Source organism: Hemicordylus capensis, chromosome 1 (assembly GCF_027244095.1).
Source record: "Hemicordylus capensis ecotype Gifberg chromosome 1, rHemCap1.1.pri, whole genome shotgun sequence".
NCBI lineage: Eukaryota > Metazoa > Chordata > Lepidosauria > Squamata > Cordylidae > Hemicordylus > Hemicordylus capensis.
In genome coordinates this window covers 393,300,089-393,317,256 of record NC_069657.1, presented here as the reverse complement: position 1 = coordinate 393,317,256, position 17,168 = coordinate 393,300,089, and the positions used below count along the sequence as shown (strand labels likewise).

Below are 17,168 nucleotides of genomic sequence, written 5' to 3'. Positions count from 1 at the left end.
TTCCTATCCATGTAGATTGCTTGCCCCCACAAAAAGATTAAATTCCAAACGGTTTTCCTTGTTAAAGACAGGCATAGTCACAGAATCTCACTGAAAGGAAGCCACAATCATACATAGTTCTGAAAAAGTGTCACTACAGCATTACACCAATGGGGAGCATGTTCTATTTTCAACTGGAGATGTGTACTGTCAAAGCTTTTATAACTGGATATATCACCTGACATGGAAAGTGTTTATACATGTGTTATTCAATTAATCAGATGCAGATATGTTGAGCTGTTTCTGGATTTTTAGAATATGCAAATGACTTCATCAAAGACACATATATAAATTCTTTCCATGTTCTTGTTTTATTCGGGTTGACTTACAGGAACACATGTTCTAATGTAAGAAATGGCTCTCTAGTAACATCACACTAAAAAGGAACTATTCGTTACCTGACAAGTTTTTGAATTGGAGAATTAACACACAAACTAAGAATTAAACCAGCAGCTTGATTCTCAGTACTAACTTGGGCCTAGTGAAAGCCAAAGAATACAAGTGCAGTCAGTATACAGGCATTGTGATTAATACATGAACACTTAACATCTCAGCAAGCTGTCAGGTGCCCTGATCCAGCTCTTGCCATATGCAAACAAAACATGAACACATGAAGTGTGGGAAAGGAGGTGCATTCAAATGCATATCATAAAGCAAATCTCAGTCAAAGTGAGTGGCGACTGTATCCCCATTTGATGGGCATCTGGCTGCACATACAATTTATGCCATGCTTCCCCATCCAGCAAATACTACACACACATCTTATGCGTGCAGGTCTCCCTAGGTGAATTCATCTAAAGATAATTTTTTGAAATGCTAAACTAACTCTAAACAAGTTATTGTGCTTTAAGAATGTAATTTCCATAAGTATCCTTCATAGTGAAAAACTGAGGCTAATTTTAAACAACCGTTTCTATCATACCTCCAAGCTAAATTATGAAAAACATGGTCATATGAATCAAAGTTTGGTTTTGTTGCTCTTCAAAGCCCAAATGCTGCTGTTCTTTTTCATTGGATAACAAGCCCTTAAAGAGGAATATTATTTTACTAAGAATAACAGAACAAAATAGTAGTATACCACCCCACATTGAACAGTACTGGGTCAAAACAGCAAAACAAGGTTTTACAAAAACAAGTACAGTTTTGGAGAAGCATTGTTTATTCCATTGTAAGACATTGGTTCAGAATAATATATTTTGTTTAGCTTCTCTTCCCTCTCATCACTACTACCACAAAGCTGCTGCAGGTTTAAAAAAAACTCTTTTTCTGAGATTTCAGAAATGAACATTTTAAAAAGAATGTACTCCTATTGCATACATATACTGCTGGTTAAAAACCAAGGACTAGTTCAAACACAAGTTGTTATGCAATCTGTAAATGAAACATCCTAAAGCTATATGTGGTTGATGGACAAACATACTTTTAAAAAGTCAATTTATAACTTGATAATCAAATCAAGAGTGGTGTGCCAGGCACCACACTAAGTATAATGCCTTGATTACAGGTCAGTCTGAACTATCAGGACTGATTCATAAATATATCTACAGAATCTGCTGTGTTGAAAGCAAGAACTGACCTTTCAAACGATCGCCAGTAATCGGAATTCCTCTTCCATTGATATACCAATCGTATGGTCCTGGTGCTTTTGGCACAGGTAACAAGCTCTAATTTTGCAACTGCAGCTTAAACTCACCAAGTTCTGATCTCTGTTCATAAAATTTTAAACCTAAAACTCTGTTATAAATCTCTAATGTAACTAAAACTGCTTAAATAATATACACAGATATACTCAGATTACCACTATATGAAACGTTGACAGCCATATATGATACAGTCATTTGTCCTTTCAACCAGGCTGTGTTAACCTTACACTTCATTAGTTTTCATGGTGAGCAAGACATTATTCCTGTCCAAATCCAGCTTTGTCGGTCACACCCCAGTATATAAAGACAAAAAATAAATGTACAATAAGAAGATGGGATAGATCAGGAGAGGCTTCTTGGTCTTAAATTCTTCTCCAACTAATAACGAAGCAGCACTGTAGGCAGCCCAGAAGACTCCAAAAAGCTGACAAAAGTAAAAGATGAAATGTTACATAATATAGTAAAGAAATAACCAAAATCTCCAACAGAGCAGAATTTCCTGCTGGAAACAAGAACAAACAAAGAAACCGACTCTAAACTTTGTAACAAAGCATGATTACTTGAAATCACTGTGCAATATGACATTTTGCAATTAAATTATCTTAAGATCTGTGTCACAGCAACATTTACAGCTGCTAGCTTCTAGATATTCTTAGAGCACTTAACTGGAAAATGTACAATTGCCAACGTGTAATACTAATACTTTTACATTAGGAGCAAAGGTTGTAAACCAAATACAAATGTTTTAGGAAAAGAGCACACACTCAAGTGGCTGTTTCATAACTCATTTTCTACAGTTGAGTTTGGCTATTTTAAGCTTCAAGTCAAGGAGAGCTGTGAACAGGATGGATAAAAACCAAGTTTTGTTTTTAAATAGATCACTTTTTTAAAGATAGCCTAGCTTACAATAAAATCAATGTTTAAATACAAGCATGTTAAACTCAATCTCAGATGGAAACCTTGATAATTTATCAGACAAACTGACAAAGCCAGCCTTTTTATCTAACAGAAAAAAATCAAAGAAAAATGAGGCTACTGGAGTCCAGCATTATAAATATGATAAATTAGTCATGAATTGTATTATTGTAGGCATCTTACTGGATGGGAAACTAGCAAGTTATTAGGATTCAGGATATGCCATATGCAACTCATCATCTATTGAGCTCATATGGATGATATGGGGGGTGGGGGGGACCCTTGGATTTTCATTTAGCAGATGTACATAGATTTAAGATCAATTCACCCTGCTACTGAAATGCTTAAGGGAGTATTAGCTTTATTACAAAACAGAGATATTGGCTGACATCCAAAGAGCTCTTTCAGGTGTATTTATATGGCTTGTACATACCAAGTAAGATTCCTGTCTATGAACAACAAAACCCCAATTTGAACAGATTCAGTGCCACAGCAGGGGGGGTGGAGGTGGCGCCTGGGACCTTTAAAAAGGAGGAGTGCAGGCCCTTCTCCGCCACCCCATGCAGCTTCTTGTTGTGATGGAGCTCCCTGCAAGAACCCATGCGCAGACACCATGTGCATGCCAGCATCACACATGGGTTGGGGGAAGGGGGGACTGCCATCACAGAAGAAAAAGGCATGGGGTGGCGGGGAGCAGATAAGGACCTGCTCTCCTCCTTTTTAAAGATCTTGCTCACCGTCCCCCTCCTCTCCACCTCTGGCGGCACCGAACCTGTGCACAAACCTCGGTTTGTGCACATCCGTACTTCTGAAAGTCAGCTCAGTTTCAAAAGTATTTCTCCATGCACATTCAAGAAAAACAAGCCATTGGATGTGTAGAACTGCCCTCCTGATTCCTTGAAACCTGGCCATTATTCTATCGGCACTGACTTCTCAGGGGACTCTTCTGTGCCTCCATTTCTGAAATGTTGTATGACACTTTATATTTTACTGACAGCATTTCATGTATGACAAGTCATAAACCATCACAGAATGCACATGAGTAGCAACCAGAGTAAAAAATTTGTCTCTCCCACAAAGTTGGAAAGGATCTATTTTCATTGATCTCTTCACTTTGCCCACCAAAAATATGTTCTTGAAGTTCTCCCAACCCTCCCTTCTTCATTTTGCAAGTGATAACATTCCACTTGTGCAAATCTTATCTGATGCTACTCACTGTACTCAATTATAACAATCTGAACTAAAAGACAGAGCTATATCTCCAGCTGTATGAAGTAATGCCCATCTCTTCAATATTCCTTAGCATATTTCAAGAAAGCTATATTGTATGCAAATAAACTGCTAGTTTACCATGAGCTTTTTATCAAACAATCAGCATGAGGCTTACAAATATTGACATCATCACAATATATTTGGGATAAAATCTTTTGGGTATTTTAAAATCTGGATATTAAAATTTGGGTATTAAAAATGCACATTATTCAGATCTAGCAAAGGACCCTTTTCTCTGTTCTCTTGGCTTGCTTTGCTTCTCAATACCCACTTGATGATCTCCTCCGATATCACAATGTTCTGCTATGACAAGGGAGTAATTACCCCTTTGGATACTTTTGTCTTAGCTAATGTGATGTCACAAAGGAACTGGCCTGCTTTGGTTCAAGCAACTAAGTACTTGGGGAGAGGTCATTTTATTATCATTAATTTTATATACTACTTTTCAATTAAAAAAAGTTCTCAAAGTGGTTTACAAAGCAAAACAATCAGTATATGGTTCCCTGTCCACAATAGGGGCTTGCAATGTAAAAAACAAAAATGAGGGAAGCACCTGGAATTACCACTGGAGGGATGTTACGCTGAGTTGAATAGGTACAGTTGCTATCCCCCTGCTCAGTGAGAGTGAAGAGCCATTTTAGACTTCAGAATCTGACTTCTAAGATCCATGAACATCTTATTTATTTGAAATATTTATATCCCACCCCTCCAGTGCACTACTCTCGGGGTGGCTCACAACAATAAGATAGATACAAGATACAATAAAAGTAATAAAATTAACTAAATTAAACAAACAAAAAAGTTGTCAGATTAAAAACCACAATCATTATTAGGTTCAAATTAAAACTGAAAAGTATAAAAAGCTAAAGAACCTATCAGATATAAAAATAAATAAATATTAAAGAATGGAGCATTAAAAAGCCTCCTTTAAAAGATGCATTTTAAGATGTTTTTTAAAAGCACTGAGGGAGGGAGCATGTCGAAGCTCTTCTGGGAGGACGTTCCAAAGCCGAGGGGCCACAACCAAATCTTATGCCTAACACCCTGTAGCAGTTTGTCATGTGGCTTCAAAAGATACTTTAGGATATAGACTAATTGAACAGTTATGGACCCACTTGTAAGAGGTCAGAAAACACCTGCTTCATAGAAAGGCAAAATGCAGTAAATAGCATAAAAATTAAATAGTGCTTATTTAAGAGACAAGTTTACCCTCCTGTCAAACACAATATTTTACTTACTTTTATTAGTGTAGAAACAACTTCAAATGATCCAACCACTAAAAGAACAGGTGCTATAACAATAAGAGGAAGCAAAGAATATCCAATCACTCCAAGAACTTGTCCATATGCAACCTGCAAATTTGAAGATTAAAAAAAAATTGAATAATAAAAGTATGACTTGCAGCTTTTATCAGCAAAAGAGCTTCAGATGACTACTCAAGTTTGAGCCCTGATGAACATTTCATATTGTGACTACTGCTCAAAATCTTCAAGTTCTTTCTTGTCACCACTGAGGCATCTTATCTACACTGCCATCTCACTTCATAACTCTTTCTTCAGACCCTATTATCTCCCTATATGCTCAGCTTGTCAGTCTAATATCAAGAATCTGAGCAAGAATCAACACTTCTATATTTTGCCGATTCTAGGATTGCTATTGATGCCATATTTATGTTACATGGAACCAGTAAGTTATTAAATGATTTAACAATAGACATGCACATGGCTAAAATAAATTGTTAAATGAAATTGTTAATGTAATTCAAGTTGGGTTTTCAAAAATATGACTTCCACAAGATTCTTACCTCTCCTCCAAGGACTCTGGCCAACAAGAAGATTGTCAAGGATCCAAATATCCAAATAGTAATAATCCAAGAGACAACCTTAAGACATTAAAAAAATAAGATATAGTCAACAACACACTGTTCTTTTTGTGAAAAATGTATGATTTTTGATGTAAAGATTAAGGAACAAAAATTTGGCTAGTTTCTGTAAAGTATTTACTTTTTTAGTCAACAAAAGTATTTTTGAAGATGCGGGAAGAGGAAAAAGAGACAATAGTATGCATTCTAAGGGAGATGTCATGGCTACAATCTAATAATGCAACCCTGTGCATGCAAGCATGGGTTTCAGTGTGGGAAGTAGCAGGGCAAAGTCCCCCAACCACATACACCGCTCTGTCTTCAAAACAAAAAGGGAGCTACATGTGACTGCAAGATTCTGAAGAATGAGATTGTCTTGTGAATCCATCATAAGGCAGTAACCTATACCAGAGATTTTTAAGCTATGTCATAATGTGCCTACTGAAGAAAAACAAAACTCCCAACAGCTATCCAAGTATCTCTAAGCCTACAAAAACAAACACCCTGATCTAGCAAGGGAGATCTATTGCAAATGTGGATATGCAGCTTGATATACATACAATGCACAGTTAGGCTCCACTGGACTGGATAAATGTCTCTTGATTCAAGGGAATGTACATTCTAAAAACAGAGCCATGACTGCCACATGCAACTTGCTACCTACAGCTGGCTCAGAGCCAGAATGTGTATTATTATTCATTTTCTATATTGTTTCCCTTTCCCAGAGAGTTATTTTCCATTCTAATTTACCTCAGCTAACCTTGCATATATTCTTCACACATAAAGAAATACAGTCCAATTAATCAGTGTAAGGCCAGAGCATAACTCACATTACAATCAAACCTTGCCATTCACAGATCCAACACCTGCAATTTCACGTATCCATGGTTGGGTAATTGACACCCAACCTTGGCATACTTGGGGGTGTGTGGGGGGGGGAGAGAAAAGTCTCAGAAAGGGTTAATTCCACATATCTGCAGGTTTTGGGTGGCTGGAAATGACCTCAGAGGTCATTTCCAGAACAGCCATTTTGTGAAAAGGAGCCATGTTGTAGCTCATTTGGTTAAAAACAAACAAATTTCCCGCTGTGATTTTTCACAGACAAATGGCCAATGGGGGGGGGGGGGCATTCCTGGAAGGCCGGAGACCTACAGAGCATGCTAGGGCACTTTCTTCTGCAATTTCGTCATTTTTGCCCTTTTTTTTTCAGCCTCCAGGGACCAACCCCCCCTTCCCACAATGCCCCTCTATCCACAGTTCTGATATCTGTGGTTCCAGCAGAGAACAGAACCCCCACAGATAATGGGGTTCACCTGTATATATTTTACAGCCAAGTCCTTTACTCACCTTAAATTGCCCATATAATGAAATCATAGAGAAAAACAGGACAACTGCCAGTGGACCCCAGAAGTCAGGATTATCTCTTACTACTTGTCTGTTAAATCCAAGAGATGGCATTGGCATCAAGACACACCTAATTTTGTAGTATATGTCCTTCAGATCGATGTCCAATTCCTCCCTAAAGTTATAAATATAGAACTTTCATAACATGCTCATGAAGTTGTTTGAACAGCAGAAAACTAACACATTTATTACATACTATAAGGCTCACAGAATGTTCATGGTGATAGCATTTTGAAGGCAGTGCTCTGCCCATATTTCCTGCCAAAACTACATTGTGGCAAAAGGCTGTTAGAAGTACAACAAATGTAAATAAATGTAAAATGCACACTATGGTTGTAAAGTAAGAGCTAAAACCTACATGCTATTAAAGAATGAAAGATAAGGCATCGCTTAGGAACATAGGAAGCTGCCTTCTACTGAGACAGACCCTTGGTCCATCTAGCTCAGTATTGTCTGCACAGACTGGCAGTGGCTTCTCCAAGACTGCAGACAGGAATCTCTCTCAGCACTATCTTGGAGGATCCACTAGTGGCTTCATGGGAGCAATTCTTGCTAGACTGATTAATACATTAAAGGATTTTAAAATAAATATCAGTCAGAATAATAAATATCAGTCAAAAATACTGTATTGACTACATACTGTAATTATGTACTCTATAACATAATTTGTATTCCAATTAGATTATGCCATTAAATGAAACATTTCATTTTCATGACTCCCAACAATAGATAGGATGAAGAAATCACCCTCTGATTATGACAACCTCTGAACAAATAGAACAAACTGAACAAATAGCAGCACTCTTATTGTTCAATAAGAGAGAATAGGGGAAGCTTCTTCCTACCTTGGGGTCCCAACAACCAGATTAACCCAAAACCATATTATTATTATTAATTATTATTATTAATTCAATTTCTATACTGCCCTTCCAAAAATGGCTCAGGGCGGTTTACACAGAGAAATAATAAATAAATAAGATGGATCCCTGTCCCCAAAGGGCTCACAATTTAAAAAGAAACATAAGATAGACACCAGCAACAGTCACTGAAGGTACTGTGCTGGGGGTGGATAAGGCCAGTTACTCTCCCCTTGCTAAATAAAGAGAATCACCACATTAAAAAGTGCCTCTTTGCCAAGTTAGCAGGGTATTAACCTACTAGATATCTGTTTGTTCAGTTCTTATGCATCAGGAAGCTTGAGCAACCCACAAGATATCAGGAGTATTGTTGCTTGCTGTCCCTCAGCTCGTCTTGTGGCAACTTAAGGTTGGGCCATTTCTATAGCTGCCCCAAGGCTCTGGAACAAACTCCCTGTTATTAAGAGGGTCCCCATCTCTAGCAGGTTTTAAAAGAGCACTCAAGACACATTTGTTCAATCAAGCCTTTGATCAGCTGTAAGTTGGTTTTTATGGTTGCTGTTATTCTTGTTTAGTGAGTTGTTCTGAACTGTTAATATTTTTAACTTTTAACTGCTTTAATGTTCGGTTTTAGTTCTGGTTTTATTGTTTATTTGTAATCTGCCTTGAGACATTTTGTATGAGGTGGTATAAATGCAACAATAAAAATAAATGTAATAAATAACCAATATTGGCAATTTTTGTGAACATCCTTGTTCACACACATGCAAAGAGACCTTACTCTAAAGCAGATATAATCTGTTTAAAACACAGAACTAAACTAGGAATCTCAGAGTCATGTTTACTTACAAGAGTGGTTTGTTATCTTCAGGGTCATCATCTTCTACTTCCAAAAGCCAGCCATACCCTCTCTGCCTCAGGAATGTAGTTGCTGTAGTCTCTTTGATAAATTCCCCACTTCCTCCTCCAAGGTTGAGCTTCACATCTGGAGATGCTATTGAACCACTCAGATCTTAAGACAGGGAATAGGACACGTTTATGAGAAGCCAGTTAAGAATCTGCTTTCCCTGTTACGGAATTTATGGTTATATGTGAGTCTTCTTGATAAATATGTCTTAAAAGCAGAACATATCAAAGTTACACAGAGCAAGTGGTCATTATAAGAGGTAACTGAATCTCCTAGGATTAAACATTTTGCCCCATGCCACCCACAAACTAGCATCTTGTAGGTAAATCGGCATTGTGAAAGACTAAAAACTCAATTGTAGCTGAGCTGTCAAAGGCTACAGCTCAGCTTTTATCAAGTGGCTTATGTACAGCAGAGAAAGCAGTTTTACATGGCAAGCCTGAAAAACAAAGTACAAGACACAGTACTTGAACTAATCTATTTAGTTATGTTTGAACAGAACTAAAGACAAATGAACATAGAAAAATACTTCACAAAGCAATGCAAGATCCAGCCAAAGTAGATGTGCCCTGGTCTCACCGAAACACATGACATTTGAGGCTAGTGGGAGATGTGGTATAAGGAGCTCAGTTTGGAAGAGACTGGGCTAGACCTACATCTCTATCATATTCAGTAAGTCTTGGATAGCCCTGGCAACATTAACGTACTGAAGCACTGCAAAAACACCCTGTCTCCCAGTCTTAAGGGTCACTGTTTAGATTGTATAGTGCAGTGATCTTCACTATTTTTCAAGTGGGGGCTATTTTGGCAAAAATAAAAATCTTCACTGTGAGAGCCATTTCTCACTGTGCTTGACCACACAATTTTCTCAGTGCTGGGAGGCCCCTTTGAGAGTGAGAGAGTGAAAGAGCTCTCAAGAGCTGTATAGGGGAAAGTGCATGTCTTCCAAGATGTTGCAAGGGCTCAAGCGGACTCCATTTCCCTTAAAGAAGCCCTACTGGCACTGGGCAAAGTAGAGCAAATGGTCAGCTTCAGCCGAAGCTTCACACAGGCCCAGTAAACAAGCAGGTTAGGCAGCTGCACTTAGGAGCTGCCACTGGCTCCCAGACCCGACAATGAAGAACACTGGTATAGTGTTCCATAACGTCTTAAAGCAAAAAACATTTCTCAGTATGCATCCCAAAAAATCATTACTTCACTAGAATGGATTGTCAGAAAATTATCTCAATCCAGCAAAGAAAGCAAATAAGCACAGCTAATGCTGAAGCGTTTTTGCACTGCAATATTAACCTAGGCCCCACTGAATCTGGTAGCCCACTGTGTAGAAGAGAACATGGGCACTCCTGAGGAGATAGCCATCCCTGACCAAGCAAAATGGAAAGTGGATTATGAGCTCATACACACCACCAGGGGTGCTCTTACCCCTGGACATCAGGCCAAAGTCCAGGGCCTCTATAGCCACCACCTCCCCACCGCTGCCAAATCCTCTTTAGTCTGTCCTGGGTGGTGTCGTCGCCCAGACAAGCATGATGATGCTTAATTTGCAAGGAAGTGGGGCCTCCAAAGGCCTTTAGGTACAGGCTCCAAAATTACCTAGGTGCTCCTCTGCATACCACCTATTTCTCAAGTTTCTTTTTCCCATCCATTTTCCACATCACAGACCAAATGCAGGTGCAGAAGACCAACCAGTCAACTAGAGGCCACCCACAAAGGTTTCCTATAAATTCCCAATTAACATGCTCTGAGCACAGACTGTAGGCTTGTGAGCGGAAATCTTACAATATCCCCTACATGAGGCAGATTTCTACTCACAAGCCTACAGTCGTGCTCTGAGCAGGTCAATTTGGGAAGGGGGTGGAAAGAAGAGACAAAATCCTAGTAGCAGCTGCAGCATAAATTCCCTCTACAGGGAGTTTTTTTTCACGACAGCGATCCATTTTCTAACTCTTTGCTATGTGAGCCACTTGAGAACTTTTTTGTTGAAAAGCAGTAGAGAAAAATTGTTAACAATACATTTCAAGCCGATATATTTTCATTTTGTTCTTTTCCCCAGCGCCCCTTCCTTGACCCAACGAGCCCCATGAGAGCTTCCTCGCCCTTCCTATTTACTTTATTCTTGCCCGCCCCATCTCCATGCAGGTGCCTTTGCCACGCAGGCCGGGCTGGGCCCCAAGGCTTAGAGGCGGAGTGGCCATACGGGAGAGGCTCTTTTCCACACCCGCCCAGCAGAAAGAAGCCTGGCGGGGTGGGGGATCTGGGCCTGACCAGCCTGGCTCCTGCCGCCCGCCTGCACCTTGACCCCTGACTTGGGGGTTCGGTGCCCCTGACGTGGGAAGGGGCGAGAAGTTTACCTTCGGCGTCGTCCGAGGAGACAAAGGTGAAATCCCCGTTGGTGGGCGCGTAGAGTGGGGGCGGCGGCGGGGGAGGCTGCTGGGGACCCGGAGGCTGCATCGCCCCGCCCGTTTAGGGCCTCGAAAGCCCGACCGGAGCGCGACAGGACGGCCGATCCCGACAACCGGGCACCCCGTTCCCAGACACGAGAAGAGGCGGAGGCAAAAGTGCCACCACCGCCACCGCCTCTCCCCTGACTGACTGACAGCGCGACAACAGTGACACCGCACCTCTAATTGGGCCTCTGTAAGGCCGTCCCCGATTGGCTGACAGAAACCTCTTCCTGCTTGCCGCAGCCTTGCCCACCTCTGACTGCGATCTCATTGGTCCTCGATATCATTGTGCCTCACGATTGGTTGAGTGGGAAGCAGCGACGAGGAAGTAAGAGCGAGAGATGTCGAAAGAGAGGTGTGTATAAGTTTTCTCTTCCCTTCCCGTGGCCGGAAGTGAGAGCTGCCCATAGAAATCAATGGCGAAATCCAGAATTTTGACCGAAGAGTTGTCATTGAGACAGTCTCTCGCTCTCCCCCCCCCGCCCCCCACGCCGAGACAAAAAGTGCCAGCAAAGAAAGACATTCCTGGTCATTCCAACTCATTTTTAAAATATCGTCTCTAAACTTTAAAACATTTAAAAGTGCATGCAACAGAGCGGAGATTCTGCATGCAACTGAGTTCGGGCGGAGATACGGGTCATTTTAAGACGAGTGACCTGTTACTTTTGCAGCCCGAGAAAAGTGCTTTGGAAGGGGAATGTTTTGGCTGGGAATCCAAACCAGTCTGAGTCCCATCTCTAATCTGAAGTATTAACAGCGAACAGCTGAAGTACTGCCCATTTTGGAAGGGCAGTATATAAATCTAATAAATAAATAATAAATAAAACTAGCTGACCCCGCACAGAGCATCTGTGCGTTTGTGCAGTGAGCCTGTGGTATCCTCGCCCCCCGCGCTCCCTCGCTCGCTCTCCCCCCACGCACAGCTCCCTCGCTCGCTCTCCCCCCACCCACAGCTCCCTTGCTTGCTCTCCCCCCACCCACAGCTCCCTCGCTCGCTCTCCCCCCACCCACAGCTCCCTCGCTCGCTCTCCCCCCACGCACAGCTCCCTTGCTTGCTCTCCCCCCACCCACAGCTCCCTCGCTCGCTCTCCCCCCACCCACAGCTCCCTCTCTCGCTGTCCCCCCACACGCAGCTCCCTCCCTCGCTGTCCCCCCACGCGCAGCTCCCTCTCTCGCTCTCCTCCCACGCACAGCTCCTTCGCTTTTTCTTCTTTCTCTTAGACGGGCCATGTGTGGGGACAGGGGCGTAGCTAGGGGAGAGGGGGCCTGTGTTCATCCCTCTCTCGGGCGGCCCCCCAGAGTGAGGAAGACAATGAAGAAAATAGGGAGGGATGGAGCTGGAGGGCCCTCAGGAGCTGGGGGCCCGTGTTCTTTGAACCCTTTCGTTCAATTATAGCTACACCCCTGCTTCCCAGTTAAGTTGGTGCATTTGTTGCACACTGGCAGGGAGGCCTCCTCATGAGAAATCAGGAAGAGGAACAAGGAGTAAAAGGCTACAACTCACGTGTATGAGAATCCGTAGGATAGTGATCCAAACAGATTCTGAGGCCATGTGCTTTGGCTAGAGGTAGATATACCTTGAAACGTGCCCTGAGGCAGTTTTCAAGCTATTTTGCTTACCCAGAGGCTGGCAAATTTCATGAAAGACAAATCTATTTCCCCTTGCCTTGAACCTAATCACTCTGAGGGTAGCTTGTCCAACAAAGGCAGAAGGAAGCTATGTAAATGTGCTGAATAGGGCTGTGCTTGGTTGACTATCTTAAGACTAGGTGTGAAAAGATTACACATCTATAGTTTTTATGAGCCTCTCCACTGAGTACTCACTAGCCAATTTGTTAATTCATGAGGAGTTTGGGAAATGTGCCGCTTTATTTGTGTTACTCCCAAGAGTGCTTTTCTGTTATCTCTTTTAGATGAGAAGATCCCTCTTGTCAGTTAGTTGCCTTTGAAGTAGGGTCTGGACAGCCTGACATCCCTTGTTAGCGAGGCGCAGGTGTGTCCTAGTTTCATTCTGTCTTGATAGCATAGACCCGAGGACACGCTGCCAGCATAACTTGTGCTATCGACCTGCTTTGAGCCAAGAGTCAAATTCTTTTGACTAGGTAGAACAAAGTGGATACTAAGATCATGAGCCCATGATCCAGTGTGATAGAGACACTTGAGTAGAGGGGTGTTCTCTGTGCTAACCCAAAATATGGCTTGCTCGAAACAGTATGATCCACTGATAATTCAAACTTTAAAATTTGACTTGCATTAAGGTTATATTGTTAAAAGAGAACAATCCCTCACCACTACTTCTAGAAAGCTAGTTAATATGTGTAATGGGATATTATATGATGAATAGCATCTAATCATTGCCTGCTATGAAACAGAACCCCTCAAAGAATGGATGTTTAGATAAATTTTATCCTCTGAATAACTATTTCATTGTATATAAATAATATGCTAGGGTACTGGCTAAGGGACTTAAGCCAGGCCTTGACAAATGTTCTCTGGACAGAAGCCAGCTCAAACATTTCAAAGTTAGACAATGGACATCTGACAAAATTACCAGATCTAGTGACCAGCATTGTGGAATGGGAGGACAAATGGGCTTCTTTTTTATCCCATTTGCAAGTAAAATATTTAGAACAGAAACAGGGCTACCTGACACAACTAAAGGTTTTATTAAATATCTCTACCTTTGAACATCTTGAATATCCATATCACTAAGTAGCTTTAGGCACTTTAGTTTTCTTTCAGCATCAGCCTTATGTTTCTTTTTAGAATGTGAGCCTTTTGGGGACAAGGAATCACCTTATTTCTGTATTATTTATTTATTTTCTATGTAATGGAACTTTGGTTGAAGAGTGGTATATAAATATTCATAGTAGTAGTAGTCCTCCATCTGCAATATGGGGATATTGTTTTTTAAAATTATACAATGGTTTTCAACAACAAAAGTTCTCCAAATGGTTTACAATAGTAAGAAGTTTAAGAAGCTGTTTCCCTGTCCTAAAGGGGCTGACAGTCTTAAAAAACACAAATGATAGAGGCAAAACCCCAGCAACCACCACCAGAGGGACACTATGCTTGGCTGAATAGGGACAGTTGCTCTTCCCCTGCTAAATAGAAGAGAGCTGCCATTTTCAAAGGTGCCTTTTGATCCCACTTAGAAGAGGTCTTTAATACTCATTTACCTCATGGGGTGGTTGTAAGAATAACAAGAAGACTTGGAACACAACGTGTGAAGCCCTTTGAACACATGAAAGCACTGTACAAATATTATTAGACCTAACCTTTTTTACTTATAGAAGGTGAACATTTGCTGGCCTCACAATATGCACAGCCTTCCTGTTATAGTCATTTATCACTTTCTCCTCCATAACTGATCACTGGAACTGGAACTTACAAGCTAATAGTTGCTGTGTCAAACAACCCCCGCCCCCAATACATATCTTCCTGTATCTCATTTGACAATGCTATTAGAACTTCTCCTCTTCTCCTCTTCTTTTTTTAGTGCTTTCTGCCCAAACTGGAGATTTTCCTTCTGTCACTACCACTTTGTCTTTTCTGATTAGGTGCATTAGAAGCAATCAACATGGCCTTTTACCTATATTTTGTAATGTCCCTCTCCCAACCTCCTCTGTTACAAATACCTTTGAAAACTATGCTTTTCCTCTAATACCACTAGAGGACACACTTGGACTGTTTTTTTCTGCACTCATTCTTGGTAGCCAGCAAGGAAATTACTGACATGCTACAAGATGTCTTGAGGTCTAACTAGCAAGTCACTAACAGAATATCTATGACTGTGTATTCCCCAGAAACCTAACATTCATGTAGGTTTCCCAAGCATCTAAAAGGCCAGACTGAGCAACAGTTCGTGTCTGAAGAATACATGAAAGCTGAAATATTAGACAGTCTTACTGGCTCACGTCCAAACTAATACAGCACTGGCAAATACAGAGGAGGGGTCATTTTAACCAATCTCCACCTTCCATCTGAATCCCACTGTACCTCCTGAAAATATGTCCCAGAGGTTCATGCAACCCTCTGGGACATATTTTGGGAGGCACAGTGGACTCTAGAGAGAAGGAGAGATCAGCAGAAAGGATCACTTCCCCCATGTCACCAGCATTGCTTTGATCTGGATGTCAACCACTGTTTTCTAACCTTTCTGAGGAAATAATGTAATATAGGTTTCTGTCCTTGGGTTGATTTCACCCTGACATCCTGCACATACTGTTCCTCTCCTATTCCTCCCTTCCTTCCCCCTTTACCATTCCAAATGGTAAAATATGTCAAAATATTTTGTCAAAATATCCCAAATTCCAGGAGACCCAAAATGCAACCAGAATAAATCAAGCAAGGTTATGCAGAGTGCATTCTAAAGACAAATTTTGGAATGCTTGGCATATTACATAGTTTTATTTTCTAGAGCAAAGTGCACTCAGTCCTGGCTGTACAGTTCAGTACATTGACATCAAATTCCTTGCAGGTGGAAGTGTTTATTATAGGCAGGTATCTCAAATTCTGTATGGCTTTTAAAGCATTCATTGGTGACAGATACTTATAACAGAAATTCCCTAAGGAAGACTTTAAAAACTTGAAACGCATTGGATTTGCAAAATAAACATTGTAAAGTATCTGAATTATTTATCTCTTTTGCTTGACTCGCAGGGGTGTAGCAAGGTTGGAGTGGGCCCAGAGATGAGATTTTAAAATGTACTCCTCACTGCCTTCCTCTCCTTCTCCTGGCCGGATGTCTCTGCTAACTATCCCAACTAGTTACAAGGTGTAAATAACAGCAAAACCAACTAATGCAACAGAATCAATGAAGAACTTTAATCATTGCACATATCCCAACTACAGTTACAAGGTGTAAACAACAGAACAGCAGACCCAACTCTGAGCATACACAGAATGCATTTCCTTTACCAGCCAGGCCTCCAACATCTGGAATTGTAGGGCAGGCTTGTGCTCCAAAACCTTAAACACACACACACACACACACACACACACACACACACACACACACACACTTTTCCTCCCAGCCTTCATATCCATGGACTGGATCTCACGATCTGTGAGATCCGGTTTGGGGCTGTGAGCGAGAAGAGCAGGCTAAGCCTGCTCTCCCTGCTCACGAGCAGGGAGGGAGCCCTGGGCAGCCGAATCGGCCGCCCACACGATTGCCAGCTCCGAGACGGAGCCGGCAGGGACTGGGGAGCTCGGTGGGTGCGCAGCCCCCGGAAGCCCCAGTATGCCCTGCACGAGTGTGTCCCTTTCAGCTGCAGCAGCACCAAGCCCCCTCAACTCTCTCATGCCCGAGAAAAAGGAGGAAGGAGCCCATCGGAGCCAGCACTCACCTGCCTCGTGGGAGCCCTTTCGCCCGTAGCCAAGAACAGCGCCAAAGTGAAGCTCTTCCAAGGAGCAGACAGCACAGTCACCTGAGGAGTCAGGCTCCATGTCTCTTCTCCTCAGCACAAACACACAGCAGCCGCCCTCCCTGCCTACGAAGCAGTGGCTAGACACTAAAACCAGCATCAAGAGGGGAAGCCAGGAATAGCAGCCTTGATAAATGGGGCATAGGTGTCCCTCACACCCAGCAATCTCTTGCATGCTCACCCGCCAGCCAGCTGATGCGCATTTCTGCTTCCACGTGTGGAGGGCTCCAACACGTCAGGCGTCCACCTGCCAGCCAATGAGAGCTGACTGTGAGCCCTGGCTGATGCCAGAGATGGCAGGCTGGATGGGGCCAAGATGGGGTTGGGAAGGAGGAGCAAAAGAGAGATGGGGAAAGAAGGAAAGGACTTGAGAGAGACAGAAGGTAGGAAGGAAGGA

At 42.0% G+C, this 17,168-nt stretch overlaps 2 protein-coding genes across 8 annotated transcripts in view; one reads left to right on the top strand and one right to left on the bottom strand.

Moving 5' to 3' along the window:
- Window positions 1-1,175: 1,175 nt before the first annotated feature.
- Window positions 1,176-11,527, bottom strand: YIPF4 (Yip1 domain family member 4). Its single transcript, XM_053303719.1, has 6 exons — window positions 11,250-11,527; window positions 8,841-9,003; window positions 7,078-7,249; window positions 5,674-5,751; window positions 5,108-5,221; window positions 1,176-2,106 (listed from the first exon to the last, which is right to left on the bottom strand). The coding sequence occupies exons 1-6, from the start codon at window positions 11,347-11,349 to the stop codon at window positions 1,969-1,971; spliced, it is 765 nt and encodes a 254-aa protein (XP_053159694.1). The 5' UTR covers window positions 11,350-11,527; the 3' UTR covers window positions 1,176-1,968.
- Window positions 11,528-11,656: 129 nt separating this feature from the next.
- The window catches only part of NLRC4 (NLR family CARD domain containing 4), a 36,601-nt gene continuing 31,089 nt past the window's right edge, over window positions 11,657-17,168 (top strand). For 6 of the 7 annotated variants that reach the window (XM_053303667.1, XM_053303656.1, XM_053303611.1 and 3 more), the window contains exon 1: window positions 11,667-11,697. The gene's annotated coding sequence lies outside the window, so the exon portion shown is untranslated. Of the gene's footprint in view, window positions 11,698-17,168 lie in introns of all 7 variants that reach the window. The other variant, XM_053303622.1, reaches the window with a different exon arrangement.